The sequence below is a fragment of the Phocoena sinus genome, chromosome 8, assembly GCF_008692025.1.
Source record: "Phocoena sinus isolate mPhoSin1 chromosome 8, mPhoSin1.pri, whole genome shotgun sequence".
Lineage (NCBI taxonomy): Eukaryota > Metazoa > Chordata > Mammalia > Artiodactyla > Phocoenidae > Phocoena > Phocoena sinus.
In genome coordinates, this window is record NC_045770.1 from 24,679,874 (window position 1) to 24,703,511 (window position 23,638).

General features: G+C 40.2%; 1 protein-coding gene across 5 annotated transcripts in view; it reads left to right on the forward strand.

Annotated features, from left to right (window-relative positions):
• LOC116757928 (sarcolipin) overlaps positions 1-23,638 on the forward strand; it is a 114,041-nt gene that overhangs the window by 42,574 nt on the left and 47,829 nt on the right. Inside the window, exons 5-8 of one of the 5 annotated variants that reach the window (XM_032640417.1) lie at positions 457-613; positions 1,160-1,212; positions 2,254-2,408; positions 5,789-6,828. The exons of 3 other annotated variants lie outside the window; for them this stretch is intronic. In XM_032640417.1, coding sequence (XP_032496308.1) covers positions 457-613; positions 1,160-1,212; positions 2,254-2,408; positions 5,789-5,974 — 551 coding nt within the window. In that variant the 3' untranslated portion in view covers positions 5,975-6,828. Of the gene's footprint in view, positions 1-456; positions 614-1,159; positions 1,213-2,253; positions 2,409-5,788; positions 6,829-23,638 lie in introns of those variants that run through there. One more of the 5 variants, XM_032640418.1, reaches the window with a different exon arrangement.

The window sequence follows — 23,638 nt, forward strand, 5'->3', positions numbered from 1 at the left end:
TTTGATATTCTTTATGTCAAGGTTCAGATAGTTGATACTGTAAAATCTAAATAAGGTCTATGATTTCACTCAATATACAAGTGACTTCAGTGTCTCCTTTGATTGAGAAAATTACCTTGCTTACCTAGCTTCCTTCCCTATAGTTTTCAATGAATTCCCATCAATAATTTCCATTAATTTCTCATGTCATAGAATCATTTTCTGAGGCCTTACATTATGGTATACACCACCATCTTCCAATCTGTTAGTTTCCTGAGGATCCAAAATAAGAAAAATGAAAGCAGAATTGTACCAGAAAGTGAGACAAGCAAGAGTCTTTAAACTTCTAAAAATCAGGGTTTCTTCTTCTGTAAAATCTTACTTAAATAAATATGAGCCAGGTAATCTCCTGGAAGCAAGCTGGAGAGTTTTCCCTAGTGACAAATGTATTCCTTTTTGTGGCTTATCTCCTTATAGGTAGTGATGTACTGATTGGTGACATCTTGGTCCTTCTTGGGGCTTCCCTCTATGCTGTTTCTAATGTGTGTGAAGAATACATCGTGAAGAAGCTGAGCAGACAGGAGTTTTTAGGAATGGTGGGCTTGTTTGGAACAATTATCAGTGGCATACAGCTGTAAGGTTCTCAACTTATCCTTAAAAACAATATAAGCAAATATGTCATAGATGATTACTTTCCAGCTACTAATATTCATTGTTTATTTGGCCCAAATTCAAATTTGAAATCAGTAACTTGCTAAATATCTATTAGAAGATTTTTGAAACATCAAGAATTATGCCTCATTTTCTTTTACATGTGTGATGCTTGATTCCTGCTTATAATGTGGTAGACTTTATATTACCAGTGAAGACTCTTTTTCAATTATTCCTAGAAAATATTAACTTCCTGTTCAAAGGGAACACATAGTGTCATGTTTTCCTCCTGTAGTTGACTACTGTAGAGTGCTTCTCAGGGTGTCAAACATGTGTTTATGGACTCCTCTGGGTTTTATTCTTTGTCATTTTAATTAAAGATAGTTATTTTTATACTCTAAGAAAAATTCAGAAGTCAACATAATTAATCACCTTGGTGAAGTACTTAAAGCTTGAAGCAATTTAATTGCTTATAAAATAGTAAAAATTAGTATAAAGATCTCTCTGTGACCTCTTGTTTTAATCACAGATTGATTGTGGAATATAAGGATATTGCCAGCATTCACTGGGACTGGAAAATTGGTATGTACATACATAATAATTCTTGTTAGTCTTTCCCCTGACACACATCAAGAAATAAATACTTCATTTTAGTAATACTATTAAACATTTTTATATAAAATCACAGAGTAATTTAGTACACAGAACTATAGTGGTTTACATTGAGTTTTCTCTGAGAACTTGTAAACAAACCCCCCCATAAAAGTTAATCCTTAATCTTTACCTTCAGGAATAGCCTTTCTTTACTAGGAATTCTGAACAAGACTGACCTTTGGTCACACTAACTTTCAACTAGATAAGTATCTCGAGTCCTCAGACTTGTGAAGGTTGTCTGCTTGATGTAATTTGTGAAGTATTAACCTGAATAATCTGATGGTGTGTAATCACCACCACATTCCATTGCTACTCTCATCTGATAGGAAAGATTTGAACCTTATTTAATGATGCGTGGAAAGAAATTAAGTACTACGTGAAGTGTCATTGAAACTCATTTACCATGCTTGGATGATTTCATTCAAGTAAATAACTTAGATTGCCTGTGTGTGTGTGTGTGTGTGTGTGTGTTGAGTGAGGTTGGAGAAGTGGTTGTGAAGCAGAGGTAACTGCTATAAGTAGTTGCTGACCCACATGACTAGCTCTTATGAGATGAACAAAAGATAATGGGCCTAACGACTATCTTTGATACCCTAAAAATACTTTATTTTGATTCAACCACACAAATCATGTCCAACCATGATGCCTTTTATCATTGGCATCTCTCTGCCCTGGGCAGGTGGATAACATGGGGTGATAAGAGCTGTTGACTTACACCATAAGCAAGATTCTATGGCCTTGATCATCTAACACTCTGTTGAATTTTTTAAGTTCTTCATCATATCTTGTTGATATTTTTTTCCTGAGAGCTTTGTATGTCTCATTTGCAATACTTGCTGTTAACAAGGGGCTTTGTGGATAGTATGTTAAAGGATCAGGGAATTTTATACATCAGTCAAGCTATAAAAGCACAGCACCTTTAACTTTTGGTTTCTTCCTATAACATTAGATATTCCATTTTTTTCACAGCCCTGCTGTTTGTAGCATTTGCCCTCTGTATGTTTTGCCTGTACAGCTTCATGCCACTGGTGATTAAAGTCACTAGTGCCACTTCTGTCAACCTGGGCATCCTGACAGCTGACCTCTACAGTCTTTTCTTTGGACTCTTTCTGTTTGGCTATAAGGTGAGCAAATAGATCTTGTTCAAATCAGAACACTTTTTGTTTTAAAAGAAGTAATGGGTTTCTTTAAGATTTTAGATCCCAAAATGAAACCTTCTCACCTTCTTGGCAAGAATTTCTTTGGACACTGTCACTCCAGGCAAATAGCATGTTAGTGTTATTATAAGAGTCTTGCTTTGAGAACTACTGCCTTAGAAATCCATCTTTCTGGGACTTCCCTGGTGGTGCAGTGGTTAAGAATCTGCCTGCCAATGCGGGGGACACGGGTTTGAGCCCTGGTCCAGGAAGATCTCATATGCCGCGGAGCAACTAAGCCCGTGTGCCACAACTACTGAGCCCGTGAGCCACAACTACTGAAGCCCGTGCACATAGAGCCCGTGCTCCACAACAAGAGAAGCCACTGCAATGAGAAGCCTGCACGCCACAACGAAGGGTAACCCCCGCTTGCTGCAACTAGAGAAAGCCCGCGTGCAGCAACGAAAACCCAAAACGGCCAAAAATAAATAAATTTATTTTTTAAAAAAAGAAAGAAATCCATCTTTCCATAGTATAAAGCTTGTTGACTTGGCTGCTATTACAGTCATTTGAACAAATAGTTAGAATGTCGGCTGTTGCTTGATAATTTTGGTTTTAGCTGGGGATAGCAACTATATTTCTTTATCCGTGTAAAATTTTGTATCTGGGTGGAAATTGCTTGGCACTGATTTACACTGTTCCCAGGAATTGGCCAGGAACTCACAATGCCTAGTTCAGTGTGTTCTCAGAAATTTCTGCTTAAGAGGCATAAACCATTTTTGCTTTTACATGTCACAGGAACCAGCTGTTATCTTCACAAACTTGCTGGTTAAGGTATTCCTGAACTAAGACTGAAGAAGTATTTATAGCTTTTTGGTGGCATCATAAAAAGTAACAAATGTCAAAGTGAATCAGGGAAGTGATCCTGACAGCCCTAGATTTTTTTTTCTATGATAGCAATCATTAAGGGGTACAAAGTGGGCCTTAAAAGTGAGTTAAAAAAAAAAAAAAGTGAGTTAGCTGTTCTGTGGTGCTGTTCTTGCATTTCACATGGCCACCACTAGGGGACCATGGTGTTTTTATTCTGCAGTTCAAGGCCAGTTGATGGCTACCCATACCCAGAGAAAGCTTGAGAGCTCTGCAGTATAACATTTGGCCCCGCTTACCTGTGCTTTTTTTTTTTTTTTAGCTAAACATATTGAGGTAGCTTTAGTAGTTTAACTTTTACTTTTCCCTCATTAGTAAAATAATGTCCAAGGAGGAAGTAAGGTTAAAGAAATAAAAGCTTCAAAGTGAAAGTACACTTGTCGCTACCTATTATAAGCTCCCTTAATGTACATATTTGCTTTTTAACTGTATTAACTTTAATGAGAAAAAGCCTTCTTGTGTTGTCATTTTTTTTGGCCACATGATTACACTATTATTCTCAAAAGTGGAACATGCAAACTATAAGTTCCTTGCAGTTCTTTTGCTTTATGTTTCTTTGTCCCTGCATGTCTAGCAGCTCACTCATAACTCATATCAGATTTTATTCTTTTTGGTCAAAGGCTGTTTCAAGACTTGTAGAGCAAAGAGGAGGTCTGCTGTGATCTTCAGAGTAAATTACAGAGGTGGGGAATCATTCAGAGCATAAAGACGATATCTAGGATCTTAGAAGAAATTTTTAAAGACAGAATCATAAGTTCAATATGTCACTAATTTAAAAAAATTATAGTATCTAAAATAACTTTGGCTCTGATATTTTAAAACACAGTTGAAAAAGACATTAAACAATTTCTGTATTCATTGGTGTCAGACTCTGCCTCCTCTGGATTGATCTTGAGTAAATACTCACTGAACAGAGTAGCCACAAGAAATTTCCTGTATAGATCCAGACACAAAGGGTAAAATTTTAAAAACAGCCTCTGATTCAGGAGACTTATTATCTCACTCCCTCAGTCTCTCTCTTCTAATAAAGGTGCCTCCATTTAATCATGTGCCTTCTTAAGAGGAACAAGATACTTTTTTCTTATAAACATTTAAAACCACCAAACCAAACAGGACATGTTTTGAATAAGTTACTTAGGTTTTGCCACAGGTAACAGTGAACATTCTATTGGAGAGCATGATTGACCTTCATGATACTGACTTTAAAAGTTTAGGGTACTCTAAATAGCTTTAACTCCCTTTAATCTTTTCTGAATCATTTTTCCCCCAAAAAAACATTTATTCAATACCAGCTATGTGCTGGGTGCTGTGCTGAGATTGGATCCAAGAATGAAACCTGTGGAGGAAATTAGTTTGGCTGCTGCTCCGGTTGACGTTATCACTGGCTTTGCATCATCACTGAATCCAGTGGAGGCCTTCCAGTTTTGGGGAGGGCTGTGGGTATTCCATTCCTTAAAAAGTTCTAACGGTTTAAGGTTAAGAACTAATTGAGCATCTATGAAACATTAACATGTTGAAGCCAATGGTGACCCATAGAAGCCCACACCTGGAGATGACTGTAATCTACTTAATACTCATTTCAAAACCCATTTCATTTTTTCCTTCTACCTTTGGGAGTATGTCTTTTTTTAAAAAAAATTAATTTATTTTATTCATTTATTTTTGGCTGCATTGGGTCTTCGTTGCTGCGTGCAGGCTGTTCTCTAGTTGCGGCCAGTGGGGGCTACTCTTCATTGCGGTGTGTGGGCTTCTCATTGCAGTGGCTTCTCTTGTTGCGAAGCACAGGCTCTAGGAGCGTGGGCTTCAGTAGTTGTAGTATGCGAGCTCAGTAGTTGTGGCTCACGGGCTCTACAGTGCAGGCTTGGTAGTTGTGTCACACGGGTGTAGTTGCTCTGTGGCATGTGGGATCCTCCTGGACCAGGGCTCGAACCCATGTCCCCTGCCTTGGCAGGCAGATTCCCAACCACTGCACCACCAGGGAAGCCTGGGAGTGTGTCTTACTTTTTCTTCTCTCTCATCTTCTTTCTCTTCTCCTTTTCCAAACCATTCTGTTTTCTTATTGTTTCATACCAGTGTTGTAAGCTGTGCCTAGGGACTGAATCTGGGTCTCTCATGGTACCATGCTAAATTTTTAGTCTCTCCACTAAGTAAGTGGGACTAGTTGTGAGGTGGGATGCAGCTGGGTTATCACAGAGAAAGGCAAAAGTCCATTTCCTAAAGATCCAAGAATCCAGTTGGCTGATGTGGTGGGTGATATGGGCAGAGCTCACACATTCACCAGTACACACACACGGAATGGTTTTGGTCATTAGCATCTCCTTGGGCAACTTTCAGAAAAAAAAAATTATGAGAAGGTAACCCTCAAAGCTCTGTTGACAAAAGGCAGCAGCAAAGATGTGTATGTGAGGGAGCACTGTCCATAGCCTATTATTTCCTCCTAGTTTTCAGGACTCTACATCCTCTCTTTCACCGTCATCATGGTGGGGTTCATTCTGTACTGCTCCACTCCAACACGCACTGCAGAGCCGTTTGAAAGCAGCATGCCACCAGTTACCAGCATTGGAATCGACAACCTGGGACTGAAGCTTGAGGAGAACCTCCAGGAGGCCCACTCTGCAGTCTTGTAGCTGGAGAAGAAGGCACACACGTACACCTGGGGTTTCCTGGGAAGCTGGAAGCTGTCACCTGGATAAAGCAGAGCCTACTGCCTTGGGATACTTGGAAAATTATCAGACTCAGAGTGAATACTCTGTAGCATTGGATTGGATCCAGTGGTTAGATTTTACAAAGGAATACAAAATAATGTATCAAAAGTAGAAATTCCAAAATAGGGCAGAAGTCAAGGCCAGAATTGTGTTTCTGTGTGTTTGAGGGCCAATACCTATTAGTGTCAGGGAGACAAGGAGTGGGGCCCACACTGGGGTCTTAGAGGTACAAGTAGGAAAGCAGGATTGGATAGATACCTGGGTGTGAGCCAGCCTCAGGACACAGCCTGAAAGCAGGCTGTCCAGGCTGGGCTGGGTAGTCAGGAGGAGGGGCAGCCCAGGTTGGTTTTGGAGTAGGTTTCCTCATTTGGAGGCATCTGAGTTTTGTCCTGCTGAGGCAGTTATTGTCCTTGTACAAGCCTCGTGGCCTTTAGGCCACTAGATGAGGTCTGGTGACTGATTGCACATGTTGGGAACATGGGTGGGCAGTACTTGAGAAATCCTGAGATACAACTGTGAGTACCATAGAAGCCGTAGAGTACAGTAAACCTAGGAACCTTCTCCCAATTGTTATTATGCTACTTCTTAGCAAATAATGTGCCATGAGATTTTTATGATACTTCTTCAATACAGAGTGTTAATATGTAGCATCATTATGATATCAACTACTAGTATGCCACTTTACAAAAACTCTGTAAACTTTTTTAGGTAAAAATATAATAAAGAAATTGAGGGTAAGTGTTCATATTATTAAAAGATTTTGATTTCATGGAAATGTATTTACTGTGTGGTTTTTTTGATTACCTAATTCCCCTTGTGGATTTTAAATGACTTAATATATTCAAGCTTTCCTCATATCCAACTTTTCAGAATCATGTCTTCTTAAGGCGAAGCAAACCTATCTATTTGGGGCTCTGCCAGATTGGAGGGGAAATCAGAGTAAGCTCCCAGATCATTTGCTGGAATAAACATTTAAAAATGTTTAATGGGTTTTTAAAAAAACCTTTTTGAGTGAAATAACCTTTCATTTCCTGCAGCCAATTAAAACTGATATTTGGTTTTCACTCCTTACCATTAACAACTGTCAGTGAGTGGAAAAAGATTATGTTAAAATGTTTGGCCTTTTGGGGAAGACTTCCAGTTTGATTAATACACTGATTATTTCTTAAAATATCTTGCTTAATAATAAACCGGTATATATAGGGATAGTGGTGAAGTAGAGAATCTCAGGTGACAATATCCCACATGTCTGTCGAGGCTAAGCTCAAATGTCATATCTACTATGAAGCCTTTTTTAGGCCATCTGGGCTGGGTCCCCCACCTCTTCTAGGTTCCCAGGGCCCTTGCTTGTTCACATCTTCCTCGTAGCACTTATTGAATTGAGGTGTTGCTGTTTACCTGCCTCTCCTCACCACGGGTTGAGCTCTTCCAGGTCAACAGCCTTTTATCATCTTTCTAGTCCTTTGGTCATCTTACTTCTTGAGTGATTATTAAATGAACTTTGTCTTTGGTCTCAGTTCGGAACATTTAAGGGGAGATTGATCTAAAGTAAGGCCTTTTATGCAGATACATGTCTGTAGGAAGTAAGTTATCCTACCCTACTCTCTTTCTACCCATCACCCTTAATCCTGGTGTTTCCCCTTGCTTGCTCCCTTTGGAAAGGGGCAGAGGAGTTCCAATCTGGGCATCCCAAATTAAAACTCAGAATAGTGTTCCAAAGAAGCAATTCTATGAATGACATTCAGCAACTGAATAATAGTACTGCAAGGCTTTGCAAGGTTTAAGAAAGTTGTGAAGACTGTCAGTTTAACCAGCCTGCATAATACCACTTTCATGGAAGATGTGTTTTCAAAAATCTGGCTTACACACGAGCTTCTTATTTATTTATTTATTTATGGCTACATTGGGTCTTTGTTGCTGCGTGTGGGCTTTCCTCTAGTTGCAGCGAGCGGGGGCCACTCTTCGTTGCGGTGCGCAGGCTTCTCACTGCGGTGGCTTCTCTTGTTGAGGAGCATGGGCTCTAGGTGCGTGGGCTTCAGTAGTTGTGATGCACGGGCTCAGTAGTTGTGGCTCGCGGGCTCTAGAGCGCAGGCTCAGTAGTTGTGGCGCACAGGCTTAGTTGCTCCGTGGAATGTGGGTTCCCAGACCAGGGCTCGAACCCGTGCCCCCTGCATTGGCAGGTGGATCCTTAACCAGTGACCACCAGGGGAAGCCCGACACACAAGCTTTTGAAACACAACACGTTCTTAAGTTGAAAACCTCCTATAAATTCTTTCTCAGCCTATTAGAGCAATATCAATTTTTCTATATTTTTTGTAGATATTCGTGCCATTAAAAAAAATATCCTGCTGAATAATATAATAGAGTTGCTAGGTCATTCCCTAGTGTTGTATAGGGGTAATAACTTGTGCAGTTGGACTGTGGTAACACTGTAAGAAGAGAGGGCTTTGCTGGCGCCATTTTCGTTGTTTGCGTTTTGAATCTAGGTTCTCTTTTGTGGATGAGTAGTTAACATTTCTCACCTTTCTGATACCAATGTCTCACAGAGAATTGGTATGTAAGATCAGTATTTCCAGCAGGTGGCGCTTTAACAATTATAAAAAAGACCTGTGACATAATCTTTCATTTTGTAGTGCCTCCATAACGTTCTGTTAAATCAAAGTGTTTTGTTTTAAAAGAGGGTATTATGATGACTGTCCTCAGCAGCGATTGCCTTTGATTAACAGTTGAAGAATGCAGGTGTCAGAAAAGTTGAAATATCCTTTGCAGGTCACATAGTTTGGTGGCTAAAGTGAATACAGGATCCAGGATTCCCTTCAGTTTAGTTGGCAGCCTGAAGTTCCCACTGCTTCATGAAACTGAGTTCTGAGGGGGCCGTAGTCCCTGTGGAATGCACCTCCAGTGAGTGGAACTGGGAAGATTTTCCTGTAAAAACTAGCTTGATGGTGCAGTTTTCTCTGCGGTTCTGGAGCCTGCCCTTTTAAGAAGCTGTAGACATGCATCTCTGTGAGGTCTTCTGTATGCCTAGTCACGATTCTCTTTTCTGTCGTTATTATAGTGATGCACCATTTTCATCCACATTTAATCACTTAGTATCTGGATATATCCTCAGCCCTCAAAAGATACCAATAAATCAGGGAAATTCAGCAAATAGCCACTTAGCTTATTAAAAGGCAAGAGATTTATGAGGAAATTAGGTAATGCTGAACATGCAGTTCTTCAATAGTATTTTTATAAAGAGTGTTTTGAGAAGTCTGTCTATGTATATGTGGAATATCGAGAGGGGTAAAGCCTCTTTAGGATAGCAAAATTTTACCTGTAGGATTTATTTTTTTGTTTTGGTTTTTTTTTTTTTTTTTTTTTTTTGCGGTACGCAGGCCTCTCACTGTTGTGGCCTCTCCCGTTGCGGAGCGCAGGCTCAGCGGCCATGGCTCACGGGCCTAGCCGCTTCGCGGCAGGTGGGATCTTCCCGGACCGGGGCACGAACCCGTGTCCCCCGCATCGGCAGGCGGACTCTCAACCACTGCGCCACCAGGGAAGCCCTTACCTGTAGGATTTAATGTCCCAAAGTTTCTTCCCCCAATGCTTTCTTCATACACTTTGTTCCTGGTTTAAATATTGCCCTCTTTAGCAATCTTAAAGTGCAGACACTTCTGGAGAAGAAAATTGGAAAGGGGAGAGAAATGATATGAATAAAAAACATGGGCCATTTGAACAATTATTGGCTCCAACTTACCATAACAAGCATTCAGATGGTGCCATATAATCATCACTCAATGAGCTATTCTTCACAGCCTGCCCAGTGGGGAGGCCAGACTCTATATACCAGGTGAGATGTAGAGGACTTGCAGTGCTAGTAGCCGGAGCTTGGAGTCCCACTTTCCTTGACCTCAGATGTTGCCTTCTTTCTGCTTGGTGACAGTGCTTTTCCACTTTTCCCTGAGTGTTTCACATTCTTTCAGATTCATATTCTGACTTTGGTCTTGTGGTCTCATGTGGGACCTTATCCACCTTGGTCTTCATAAAAAGTCCAGTGCAGGTACCTTTACATGATGGGACACACACAGACACACACACCACCATCACCACCATCACCAACTCCTACGTAGACCACTCCCCCCGACATCTTATTTTTCCAGAAATTGCAGTTGTTGATAAGATTGATTGTAGCAGTTTCAGGGAATCTGCCCTCACCCCTGACACACATCCAGAGAGATTTCTATAGAACTTCAGTTTCCTGGTCCAGCTGTTGGATTAAGTGTACAGGCATACCCCATTTTATTGTACTTTGCTTTATTGTGTTTTGCTGATATCACGGTTTTTTACAAATTGAAGGTTTGTGGCAACCCTGCATTGAGCAAGTATATTAGCACCATTTTTTCCAACAGCAATTGCTTACTTCATGTTTCTGTGTCACATTTTGGTAATTCTCACAATATTTAAAATTTTTTGTTATTATATATTTGTCATGGTGATCTGTGATCAGTGATCTTTGGTATTACTGTTGTAATTGTTTCAGGCGCCATGAACTGTGCCCATATAAGATAGTGAATTTAATTGATAAATGTTGTGAGTATTCTGACTATTCCACCAACCAGCCATTCTTCTGTCTCTCTCCCTCAGCCTCACTATTACCTGAGACACAATAATATTGAAATTTGGTCTATTAATAACCTTACAGTGGCCTCTAAGTGTTCAAGCGAAAGGAAGAGTCACATGTCTCTCACTTTAAATCAAAAGCTAGAAATGATTAAGCTTAGTGAGGAAGGCATGTTGAAAGCTGAAAAAACTAGGCTTCTTGAACCAAACAGCCAAGTCGTGACTGCAGAGGAAAAGTTCTTGAAGGAAATTATGTGCTACTCCAGTGAACACATGAATGATAAAAAAGCAAAACAGCCTTATTGCTGATATGCCGAAAATTTTGATGTCCTGGATAGAAGATCAAACCAGTCACAACATTCCCCTAAACCAAAGACCAATCCAGAGCAAGGCCCTAACTCTCTTCAATTCTGTGAAGGCTGATACAGGTTAGGAAGCTGCAGAAGAAAAGTTTGCAGTTGACAGAGCTTGGTTCACGAGGTTTAAGACAAGAAGCCAGCTCCATAATATGAAAGTGCAAGGTGACTCAGTAAGTGCTGATGTAGAAGCTGCAGCAAGTTATCCAAAAGATTAGCTAAGATAATTCATGAATGTGGCTCCTCTAAACAACAGATTTTCAATGTAGATGAAAGAGCCTTCTGCTGGAAGAAGATGCCATCTAGGACTTTGAATAGCTAGAGAAGCGAAATCATTGCCTGGCTTCAAAGGACAGGCTGACTCTCTTATTAGGGGTCTTTTTGAAACAAGTTCTACTGTGGGTAAAATGCTATCAAACAGCATTGCATGCTACAGAGAAATCATTCATGAAAGTAAGAGTAAAGTGATGCAGCAAACTTCATTGTTGCCTTATATTAAGAAATTGCCATGGCCGCCCCAAACTTTAGCAACCACCACCCTGATCAGTTGGCAGCCATTAACATTGAGGCAAGACCCTCCACCAGCAAACAGAGTAAGACTTGCTGAAGCCTCTGATGATGCTTAGCACTTTTTAGCAATAAAGTATTTTAAAATTAAGCTATATACATTGTTTTCTTAGACACGATACTATTGCACACTTAACTGACTACAAGTAACTTTTATGTGCACTGGGAAACCAGAAAAAATTGTGTGATTCGCTTTATTGTGATATTTGCTCTATTGCAGAGGACTGGAATCAAATCTGTAATATCTCCAAGATATGCCTGTATATAGTGACTACTTGGATACAGTTGGTATACAAAATTTATTTGGTCTCCCATCAATTTAGAGCATTCAATAGGAGGGGGAGGGTCAAGCCTTAATATCTGATCTGATAACTAAAGTGTGAGACATGCCAGAGCAGGGGGATTTGGCTTAGTTGAGAGCTAAATTTGGCAGGTAAGCACAGTCCTGAGAACTCTTTGGTCATGATGTAGAAACATGGTTCAAGTCCACATCTCCTTGTGGAGAGCAGTGCAGAAGGAATCTAGGCTAGGCCAAAGGACACTGTTTGGGAGATCTATTTGCAGAGAGCAGGGAACTCTCAAATTGCCTGGAGTTCAGTGACCACATGCTAATCCTTTAGAGGAAGGCTGGCTAGATTATGGGAGGACACTCACATAGATCCCCCAAACAGGGATGCAGGGGGCAGGGAGAAGAAACTGGGGAAGGTGTGAGTTCTAGGTCCCTGGTACTAGGATGAGTTCAAGAAAAGTAACTGAGGGCATCAAAGACAGACAACTCAATTTGGCCCTCAAATAGGCCTGTGGCCTTAGAATGTTCTTTAACCTTCTAACATGTACATTTCTCCAGTTGACTATCCTACCATTAAGCTCAGTAAGTTGAACTGAAGCACATCATGGTTTCTATCCCCTTCACTTCATCATCTGCCTCACCTTTTAACATAGCAGGTGGAGAAATGTCCCTTTTAGAAGGTTAAAGAACATTCTAAGGCCACAGGCCTATTTGGGGACCAATTTATAACAAAAATGATACCTTTCCATTTGGTTATCCTCTTAATTTTCTTCCCTCGTTACTAATTTTGCTGTTTCAACAGTGATAGATAATGCAGTTGGGAATAATTCATGTGTTTTCAACTGAGTGGGACAAGAGAGGAAGGGCTACGAGCGCTCCGAGAAGGGAGAGAACCCTGTGGACTCCATCTACTAGGAGGAGGAGATGGACTTGAGCTGAAGCTTGGACAAAGTGTTAAGTACAAAAAGAAGAAGTGGAAGAAGGACTTGCCCTTAATATAATTAAATAATTATTTATTAGGTAATAATAATAATTATTTATTAGGTAATAATAATAATTATTATTTAGGTACTTAGGTCATTTATTAATATAATTAAATAATTATTATTTAGGTATTTAGCTCATTTATTATGAGCTTTAAGCATTGACAATCAAGAACAACCATGTGACAGTACTTGATTTGGTAGCATTCAAGCCTGCCAGAGAGTGTTTTTAGACCTTAGGAATTTGAAAATAAGTTCTGAGCTTCAGTGTTTGGCTGCTTCCCAGACACAGGCCTGCTACCCAGGGAACTATTAGAAATGCCAGCCAGAATAATGTGCTGCTATATTAAACCCTGAGAGAGATGGAGTTCTTCATCTACAGCTTAAAAAAAACATTAACCAAAAAGCAACCAAACCAAAAAACTCCTGGGTGAATTGGAGTTCACAAATAGATTGGCAAACCTGACCAGAGAGCTCTTCTGGAGGAAACCATCAGCCTTGGGATCACAAAGCAGCTGGCATAGTGATTGTGAGCACAGCTGGGTACAGTCCTGGCTCTTCCTATTGCTGAGTGAGCCTCAGGCAAGTGATTTCATTTGTGTGTGTCTGTTTTCTCATCTGAAAATGTGAAGATTAGGTGAGAGAATGCACATCAAGTGTTGAGCACATGAGGTACTGCCCCTCTGGCAATGTTTGGGGCCCACTGTCCTCTGAGGGGGCCGGTTCTGCCTACCTGGGCTTGTAGTCACTCTCTTCATACACTTTGGCTATTTCAAGTTTCATAATCTCACTACCTTCTTTGCTATCTTAAGACACCCAGCTGTTTCTGCAGTTGACAGTGAAGGAGGAAGATCCAAAAATAAAGGAAGTGCAAAGTAACTTGTCATTATTAATGTCACAAATATAAACTGCTCCATAAAATGGGGACACAGTTACGTCTCATTTATTTTACTAATGAATTATTATAGAACTCATAATCCTATTAGTAAGAAGTTCTCTTTTTAGGGGCTCTCCCCATTCCCTGAATTACCTGAAAACACAGGGGCTTCAGCAATTCCAAATGGTTGAGGGGTGCTTTCATTCAACTTTTGTACCAGCTAGGCTGGAGTGCTTATCCTGCATTTCTGTTCCAGATTGTCCTGATGGTAGATCCTTTGCAATGTGGCACTTCATGCACTCCATCAACCAACTTTTCTTTTGTCAAATTGTTTATCATTGATAATTTACTCTAAATGCCATGATTTTAGCAATTGACCCTCAGTTTGTTTTTTGGTTTTGGAGGAGTCGAAAGCCCTCCAAGTCCATATTCAATGATCTCCAGACCGACATGCGAATGGAAAATATCGCCAGGTATAGGGAGTATTCTTCCATTACTATATCTCCTATCAACACAGCAAATGATTCACCTATCAAATGTATAGCACAAGCAACTGCATTCCTCCATTCAGAATGTCCTACTGTATTTCTGTTACTTCCCTACCTTCAAGAAGGCTAAGGACCAGTTCAAGAAGTTTTCTTGTAAGTATCTGACCTCAGGTACAACTGTTCAAGTGGCATATGTACCAGGTCTCCCCCATTACTTACATAATTCCCTACTGTGCTAACTAAAATGTGGGGTACTACTACCTGGGGCCCTTTGAGATAACAGAGATTGTCAGTCCGGTGGCCTTCCATTAACAAGAATGCTTACTACAGCTTTAATCATAATAGCAAAATGTTGGAAACAATTGATCCATCAAAAGGAGAAAGGATTTATAAATATTGGTATATTTGCAAATGTACTACCACTCAGAAATAAAAAAGTACACACTACTGATAAATGTAATAACATGAATACAAAATATATGAGTGAAAGAAGTCAGTAACAAAAGAGTACATATTGTATGATTCCATTTATATGAAGTTCAAAAGCTAATTTATGGGAATAGAAATTGGAATGGTGGCTGCCTCAAGGCAGCACAAGGGTTATTGGAAGGGGCATGAAGGAACTTTCTAGGATAATGGAAATATTCTACATCTTGCCAGGGAGTATTGATTACCTGGTTATCTAAGTCTTTTTTTTTTTTAACATCTTTACTGGAGTATAATTGCTTTACAATGGTGTGTTAGTTTCTGCTTTATAACAAAGTGAATCAGCTATACATATACATACATCCCCATATCCCCTCCCTCTTGCATATCCCTCCCACCGTCCCTATCCCAACCCTGTAGGTGGTCACAAAGCACTGAGCTGATCTCCCTGTGCTATGTGGCTGCTTCCCCCTAGCTATATATTTTACATTTAGTAGTATATATAAGTCCATGCCACTCTCTCACTTTGTCCCAGCTTCCCCCTCCCCATATCCTCAAGTCCATTTTCTAGTAGGTCTGCATCTTTATTCCCATCCTGCCCCTAGGTTCTTCATGACCTTTTTTTTTCAGATTCCATATGTATGTGTTAGCATACAGTATTTGATTTTTTCTTTCTGACTTACTTCATTCTGTATGACAGACTCTAGGTCACTAGACTGCCTCACTACAAATAACTCAATTTCATTTCCTTTTATGGCTGAGTAATATTCCATTGTATATATGTGCCACATCTTCTTTATCCATTCATCTGTCGATGGACACTTAGGTGCTTCATGCCCTGGCTACTATAAATAGTGCTGCAATGAACATTGTGGTACATGACTCTTTTTGAACTATGGTTTTCTCAGGGTATATGCCCAGTAGTGGGATTGCTGGGTCATATGGTAGTTCTATTTGTAGTTTTTTAAGGAACCTCCATACTGTTCTCCATAGTGGCTGTACCAATTTACATTCCCAGCAACAGTGCAAGAGGGTTCCCCTTTCTCCACATCCTCTCCAGCATTTATTGTTTGTAGATTTTTTGATGATGGCCATTCTGACTCATGTGAGGTGATACCTCATTGTAGTTTTGATTTGTATTTCTCTAATGATTAATGATGTTGAGCATTCTTTCATGTGTTTGTTGGCAATCTGTATATCTTCTTTGGAGAAATGTCTATTTAGGTCTTCTGCCCATTTTTGGATTGGGTTGTTTGTTTTTTTGTTATTGAGCTGCATGAGCTGCTTGTAAATTTTGGAGATTAATCCTTTGTCAGTTGCTTCATTTGTATATATTTTCTCCCATTCTGAGGGCTGTCTCTTCGTCTTGTTTATGGTTTCCTTTGCTGTGCAAAAGCTTTTAAATTTCATTAGGTCCAATTTGTTTATTTTTGTTTTCATTTCTCTAGGAGGTGGGTCTAAAAGGATCTTGCTGTGATTTATGTCATAGAGTGTTCTACCTATGTTTTCCTCTATAAGTTTTATAGTGTCTGGCCTTACATTTAGGTCTTTAATCCATTTTGAGTTTATTTTTGTGTATGGTGTTAGGGAGTTTTCTAATTTCATTCCTTTACATGTAGCTGTCCAGTTTTCCCAACAACACTTATTGAAGAGGCTGTCTTTTCTCCATTGTATATTCGTGCCTCCTTTATCAAAGATAAGGTGACCATATGTGCGTTGGTTAATCTCTGGGCTTTCTATCCTTTTCCATTTATCTATATTTCTGGTTTTGTGCCAGTACCATACTGTCTTGATTACTGTAGCTTTGTAGTATAGTCTGAAGTCCAGGAGCCTGATTCCTCCAGATCTGTTTTTCTTTCTCAAGATTGCTTTGGCTATTTTGGGTCTTTTGTGTTTCCATACAAATTGTGAGATTTTTTGTTCTTGTTCTGTGAAAAATGCCAGGGGTAGTTTGATAGGGATTGCATTGAATCTGTAAATTGCTTTGGGTAGTAGAGTCATTTTCACAATGTTGATTCTTCCAATCCAAGAATATGGTATATCTCTCCACCTGTTTGTATCATCTTTAATTTCTTTCATCAGTGCCTTACAGTTTTCTGCATACAAGTCTTTTGTCTCCTTAGGTAGGTTTATTCCTATGTATTTTATTCTTTTTGTTGCAGTGGTAAATGGGAGTGTTTCCTTAATTTCTCTTTCAGATTTTTCATCATTAGTGTATAAGTATGCAAGAGATTTCTGTGCACTAATTTTGCATCCTGCTACTTTACCAAATTTTTAGGATGCAAACAGTGACAGTTTTACTTCTTCTTTTCTGATTTGGATTCCTTTTATTTCTTTTTCTTCTCTGATTGCCATGGTTAAACTTTCAAAACTATGTTGAATAATAGTGGTGAGAGTGGGCAACCTTGTCTTGTTCCTGATCTTAGAGGAAATGGTTTCAGTTTTTCACCATTGAGAACAACGTTGGCTGTGGGTTTGTCATATATGGCCTTTATCATGTTGAGGTAGGTTCCCTCTATGACTACTTTCTGGAGAGTTTTTACCATAAATGGGTGTTGAATTTTGTCAAAAGCTTTTTCTGCATCTATTGAGATTATCATATAGTTTTTATCCTTCAACTTGTTAATATGGTGTATGACATCGATTGCTTTGCTTATATATTGAAGAATCCTTGCATTCCTGGGATAAACCCCACTTGGTCATGGTGTATGATCCTTTTAATGTGCTGTTGGATTCTGCTTGCTAGTATTTTGTTGAGGATTTTTGCATCTATGTTCATTGGTGATATTGGCCCGTAGTTTTCTTTCTTTGTGACATCTTTGTCTGGTTTTCGTATCATGGTGATGGAGGCCTTGTAGAATGAGTTTGGGAGTGTTCCTCCCTCTGCTATATTTTGGAAAAGTTTGAGAAGGATAGGTGTTAGCTCTTCTCTAAATGTTTGATAGAATTCGCCTGTGAAACCATCTGGTCCTGGGCTTTTGTTTGTCAGAAGATTTTTAATCACAGTCTCAATTTCAGTGCTTGTGATTGGTCTGTTCATATTTTCTATTTCTTCCTGGTTCAGTCTTGGAAGGTTATACCTTTCTAAGAATTTGTCCATTTCTTCCAGGTTGTCCATTTTATTGGCATATAGTTGCCTGTAGTAATCTCTCATAATCCTTTTTATTTCTGCAGTGCCAGTTGTTACTTCTCCTTTTTCATTTCTAATTCTATTGATTTGAGTCTACTCCCTTTTTTTCTTGATGAGTCTGACTAATGGTTTATCAATTTTGTTTAACTTCTCAAAGAACCAGCTTTTAGTTTTATTGATCTTTGCTATTGTTTCCTTCATTTCTTTTTCATTTATGTCTGATCTTTATGATTTCTTTCCTTCTGCTAACTTTGGGGTTTGTTTTCTTCTTTTCTTCTAATTGCCTAAGGTGTAATGTTAGGTTGTTTATTTGAGATTTTTCTTGTTTCTTGAGGTAGGATTGTATTGGCTATAAACTTCCCCCTTAGAACTGCTTTTGCTGCACCCCACAGGTTTTGGGTCATTGCGTTTTCTTTGTCATTTGTTTCTAGGTATTTTTTATTTCCTCTTTGATTTCTTCAGTGATCTCTTGGTAATTTAGTAGTGTATTGTTAGCCTCCATGTGTTTGGTTCTTTTACAGTTTTTTTCTTGTAGTTGATATCTAGTGTCATATTGTTGTGGTCAAAAAACATGCTTGATATGATTTCAATTTTCTTAAATTTACTGAGGCTTGATTTGTGACCAAGATATGAACTGTCCTAGAGAATGTTCCAGAGCACTAGAGAAGAAAGTGTATTCTGTTGCTTTTGGATGGAATGTCCTATGAATATCAGTTATGTCCGTTTTGTCAAATGTGTCATTTAAAGCTTGTGTTTCCTTATTTATTTTCATTTTTGATGATCTGTCCTTTGGTGAAAGTGGGGTGTTAAAGTCCTCTACTATGATTGTGTTACTGTGCATTTCCCCTTTTATGGCTATTAGCATTTGCCTTATGTATTGAGGTACTCCTATGTTGAATGCATAAATACTTACAATTGTTATATCTTCTTCTTGGATTGATCTCTTGATCATTATGTAGTGTCCTTCTTTGTCTCTTGTAATAGTCTTTGTTTTAAAGTCTATTTTTTCTGATATGAGAATTGCTACTCCAGCTTTCTTTTGGTTTCCATTTGCATGGAATATCTTTTTCCCTTCCTTCACTTTGTCTGTATGTGTCCCTAGGTCTGAAGTGGGTCTCTTGTAGACACCATATATACGGGTCTTGTTTTTATTTTTATTATTTTTTTTTGTGATACACGGGCCTCTCCCTGCTGTGGCCTCTCCCGTTGTGGAGCACAGGCTCTGGACACGCAAGCTCAGCGGCCATGGCTCACGGGTCCAGCCACTCTGCGGCATGTGGTATCTTCCCGGACCAGGGCACGAACCTGTGTCCCCTACATCGGCAGGCGGACTCTCAACCACTGCGCCACCAGGGAAGCCCCGGGTCTTGTTTTTGTATCTATTCAGCCAGTCTATGTCTTTTGGTTGGAGCATTTAATCCATTTACATTTAAGATAGTTATCGATATGTATGTTCCTATTCCCATTTTCTTAGTTGTTTGGATTTGTTATTGTAGGTCTTTCCCTTCTCTCGTGTTTCCTGCCTACAGAAGTTCCTTTAGCATTTGTTGTAAAGCTGGTTTGGTGGTGCTGAATTCTCTCAGCTTTTGCTTTTCTGTAAAGGTTTTAATTTCTCTGTCAAATCTGAATGAAATCTTCGCAGGGTAGAGTAATCTTGGTTGTAGGTTATTCCCTTACATCACTTTAAATATGTCCTGCCACTCCCTTCTGGCTTGCAGAGTTTCTGCTGAAAGATCAGCTGTTAACCTTTTGGGGATTCCCTTGTGTGTTATTTGTTGTTTTTCCCTTGCTGCTTTTAATATTTTTTTTTGTATTTAATTTTTGATAGTTTGATTAATATGTGTCTTGGCGTGTTTCTCCTTGGATTTATCCTGTGTGGGACTCTCTGTGCTACCTGGAGGACTTGATTGACTATTTCCTTTCCCATACTAGGGAAGTTTTCAACTATAATCTCTTAAAATATTTTCTCAGGACATTTCTTTTTCTGGGAACCCAATAATTCGAGTGTTTGTGTGTTTAATGTTGTCCCAGAAGGTCTCTAAGACTGTCCTCAATTCTTTTCATTCGTTTTTCTTTATTCTGCTCTGTGGTAGTTATTTCCACTATTTTTATCTTCCAGGTCACTTATCCGGTCTCCTACCTCAGTTATTCTGCTATTGATTCCTTCTAGAGAATTTTTAATTTCATTTACTGTGTTGTTCATCATTTTTTGTTTGCTCTTTAGTTCTTCTAAGTCCTTGGTAAACATTTCTTGTGTTTTCTGCATTCTATTTCCAAGATTTTGGATTATCTTTACTATCATTACTTTGAATTCTTTTTCAGGTAGACTGTCTATTTCCTCTTTATTTGTTTGGTCTGGTGGGTTTTTTCCTTGCTCCATCATCTGCTGTGTTTTTCTGTCTTCTCATTTTGCTTAACTTACTGTGTTTGGGGTCTCCTTTTCACAGTCTGCAGGTTCATAATTCCTGTTGTTTTTGGTGTCTGCCCCCGGTGGCTAAGTGTTGTTCATTGAGTTGTATAGCTTCCTGGTGGAGGGGACTAGTGCCTGTGGTCTGGTGGGTGGGGCTGGATCTTGTCTTTCTGGTGGGCAGGATCACATCGGGGGTGTGTTTTGGGGTCTCTGTGACCTTATTATGATTTTAGGCAGCCTCTCTGCTAATGGGTGGTGATGTGTTCCTGTCTTGCTAGTTGTTTGGCATAGGGTGTCCAGCACTGTAGCTTGCTGGTCGTTGAGTGGAGCTGGGTCTTAGCATTGAGATGGAGATCTCTGGGAGAGCTTTTGCTGTTTGATATTATGTGGAGCCAGGAGGTCTCTGGTGGATCAATGTCCTGAACTTGGCTCTCCCACCTCAGAGGCACAGGGCTGACACCCAACTGGAGCACCAAGACCGAAAAAAAGAAAGAAACAAGGAAAGCAGGAAAGAAAGAAAGAAAGAAAGAAAGAGAGAGAGAGAGAGGGAGAGAAAGAAAGAAAAGAAAAGAAAGCTATTAAAATAAAAATTATTAAAAATATAAATATTAAAAAGTAATAAAAAAAGAAAAGAAAGAAAAGAGCAACCAAACCAAAAAACAAATCCACCAATGATAACAAGCACTAAAAACTATACTAAAAAAAACAAAAACAGACAGAACCCTTGGACAAATGGTAAAAGCAAAGCTATACAGACAAAATCACACAAAGAAACATATACATACACACTCACAAATAGCGAAAAAGGAAAAAAATATATATATATAAAGAAGAAAAAGGAAGAGAACAACCAAATCAATAAACAAATCTACCAATGATAATAAACTCTAAATACTAAACTAATATAAACCTAAAACCAAAACAAATTAGATGCAGAAAGCAAACCCCAAGTTTACAGTTGCTCCCAAAGTCCACTGCCTCACTTTTGGGATGATTCATTCTCTATTTTGGTATACCACAGATGCAGGGTACATCAAGTTGATTGTGGTGATTTAATCCGTTGCTCCTGAGGCTGCTGGGAGAAATTTCCCTTTCTCTTCTTTGTTCGCACAGCTCCTGGGGTTCAGCTTTGGATTTGGCCCCACCTCTGCATGTAGGTCACCTGAGGGCATCTTTTCCCACCCAGACAGGATGGGGTTAAAGGAGAAGCTGATTAGGGGGCTCTGGCTCACTCAGGCCGGGAGAGGGAGGGGTATGGAATGTGGGGCAAGCCTGCGGAGGCAGAAACCAATGCAATATTGCTATAGCCTGAGGCATGCTGTGTGTTCTTCTGGGAAAGTTGTCCCTGGATCATGGGACCCTGGCAGTGGCAGGCTGCACAGGCTCCTGGAGGGGGAGGTGTGGATAGTGACCCGTGCTTGCACACAGGCTTCTTGGTGGCTGCAGCAGCAGCCTTAGCATTTCATGCCCATCTCTGGTGTCTGTGCTTATAGCCACAGCTTGTGACCATCTCTGAAGCTTGTTTAGGTGGTGCTCTGAATCCATTCTCCTTGTGCACCCTGAAACAATGGTCTCTTACCTCTTAGGCAGTTCCAGACATTTTCCCGGACTCCCTCCTGGCTAGCTGTGGCACACTAGCCCCCTGAAGGCTGTGTTCACGCAGCCAACCCCAGTCCTCTCCCTGGAATCTGAACTCCGAAGCCTGAGCCTCAGCTCTCAGCTCCCACCCACCCCGGCAGGTGAGCAGACAAGCCTCTCAGGCTGGTGAGTGCTGATCAGCACTGATCCTCTGTGCGGGAATCTCTCCACTTTGCCCTCTGCACCCCTGTTGCTGCGCTCTCCTCCATGGCTCTGAAGCTTCCCCACCACCACCCCACCTGCCCCCCGTATCCACCAGTGAAGGGGTTTTCTAGTGTGTGGAGACTTTTCCTCCTTCACAGCTCCCTCCCAGAGGGGCAGGTCCCATCCCTATTCTTTTGTCTCTGTTTTTTCTTTTGCCCTACCCAGGTACGTGGGGAGTTTTTTGCCTTTTGGGAAGTCTGAGGTTTTCTGTCAGCATTCAGTAGGTGTTCTGTAGGAGTTGTTCCACATGTAGATGTTTTCCTGATGTATTTGTGGGGAGGAAGGTGATCTCCACATCTTACTCCTCCACCATCTCGAAGGTCTCTCTCCAATAGTCTTTTTATGGCCATTGATTCCTTCTATTTAAATCTATCTCATCTTGCATTGCTCCTATTCTATATGACCCACCTGGGTTCTACCTTCCACCTTCCAGCTGTGACCTGTCTTGGTACTTCTCAGAAGGGGAAATCGTAGTGGGTTGTGAAGGAAGTGCTGCATAACAAGGATGACACAGACAGTTCCCTGTGGACCCTGGTATGGTGGTAAACAGCATACAGTCCAGAAGTGTGGGTGTGGGATAGGACTTTCCAATCTTAGAATTCTCCTAGAGGGTTAGGAGCCTCCTGCCAAACAAGTAAGGAAATTTTTGTCTGCTCTTTGTGAGAGGAGAACTTGACACTCCAAATAGCAGCCTCCTTCAAGGCCTCATTGTTAACTTAATGAAGACAAACTGATATAGGTATAAATTTTTTAAATTATAATTTTAAATAAGTAAAAATCCTAAAGGTCTGTATGCCATGTTAGGTGGAATAATGACCTTGCAAAGATGTCTAAGTCCTAATTCTTGGAACCCGTGAATATGTGACCTTACATAGTAAAAGAAACTTTACAGATGTGATCAAGTTAAGGATCTTGAGATGGAGAGAATGTCCTGGTTTATTGGGTGGGTCCAGTGTAATCACAGGGCCTCCTTATAAGTGAGAGAGGGAAGCAGGAGAGTCAGAGAAGGAGACATGACAATGAAAGCAGTATCAGAGTGATACAACATGAAAAAGACTTGGCTGGCCATTGCTGACTTTGAAGGTGGTGGGGCACCATGAAACAAGGAAGGTGGGTAGATTCTAGAAACTGGAAAAAGCCAAGAAAACTAGAGACTCCACAAAGGAACACAGCCCTGCCCATACCTTAATTTTAGTTCAGTGAGGACCATTTCAGCTTTCTGATCTCCAGAACCATATGACAGTAAGTTTGTGTTGTTTTAAGTCCCCAAGTTTGTGGTAGTTTATTACACAGCACTAGAAAACATATAGCAACCATTTGTGGTTAATATACACTTGCATCCAGGGGTCAAGTGGTATAGGGGTACAAGAGGGCTGAGTGTCAGGCATCCTGGTTCTATTCTTATCAACTAGCTGAGTGACCATGGACAATTATTCTGTTCAGGTCTCTGGGCCCTGATCCTCTTCTGTAAAATGGGGATGATGGCAGCCTCATCTTTAAATTATTTATCTGAAATATGTGTTGATCAGTACCCTGAGCCCTGAGAAGAATCAGATTGAGGGAAGGGCCTGGGTTTCGTAGTTAGTCAGACCTGTGTTCAAATCCCAGCTCTCTTATTT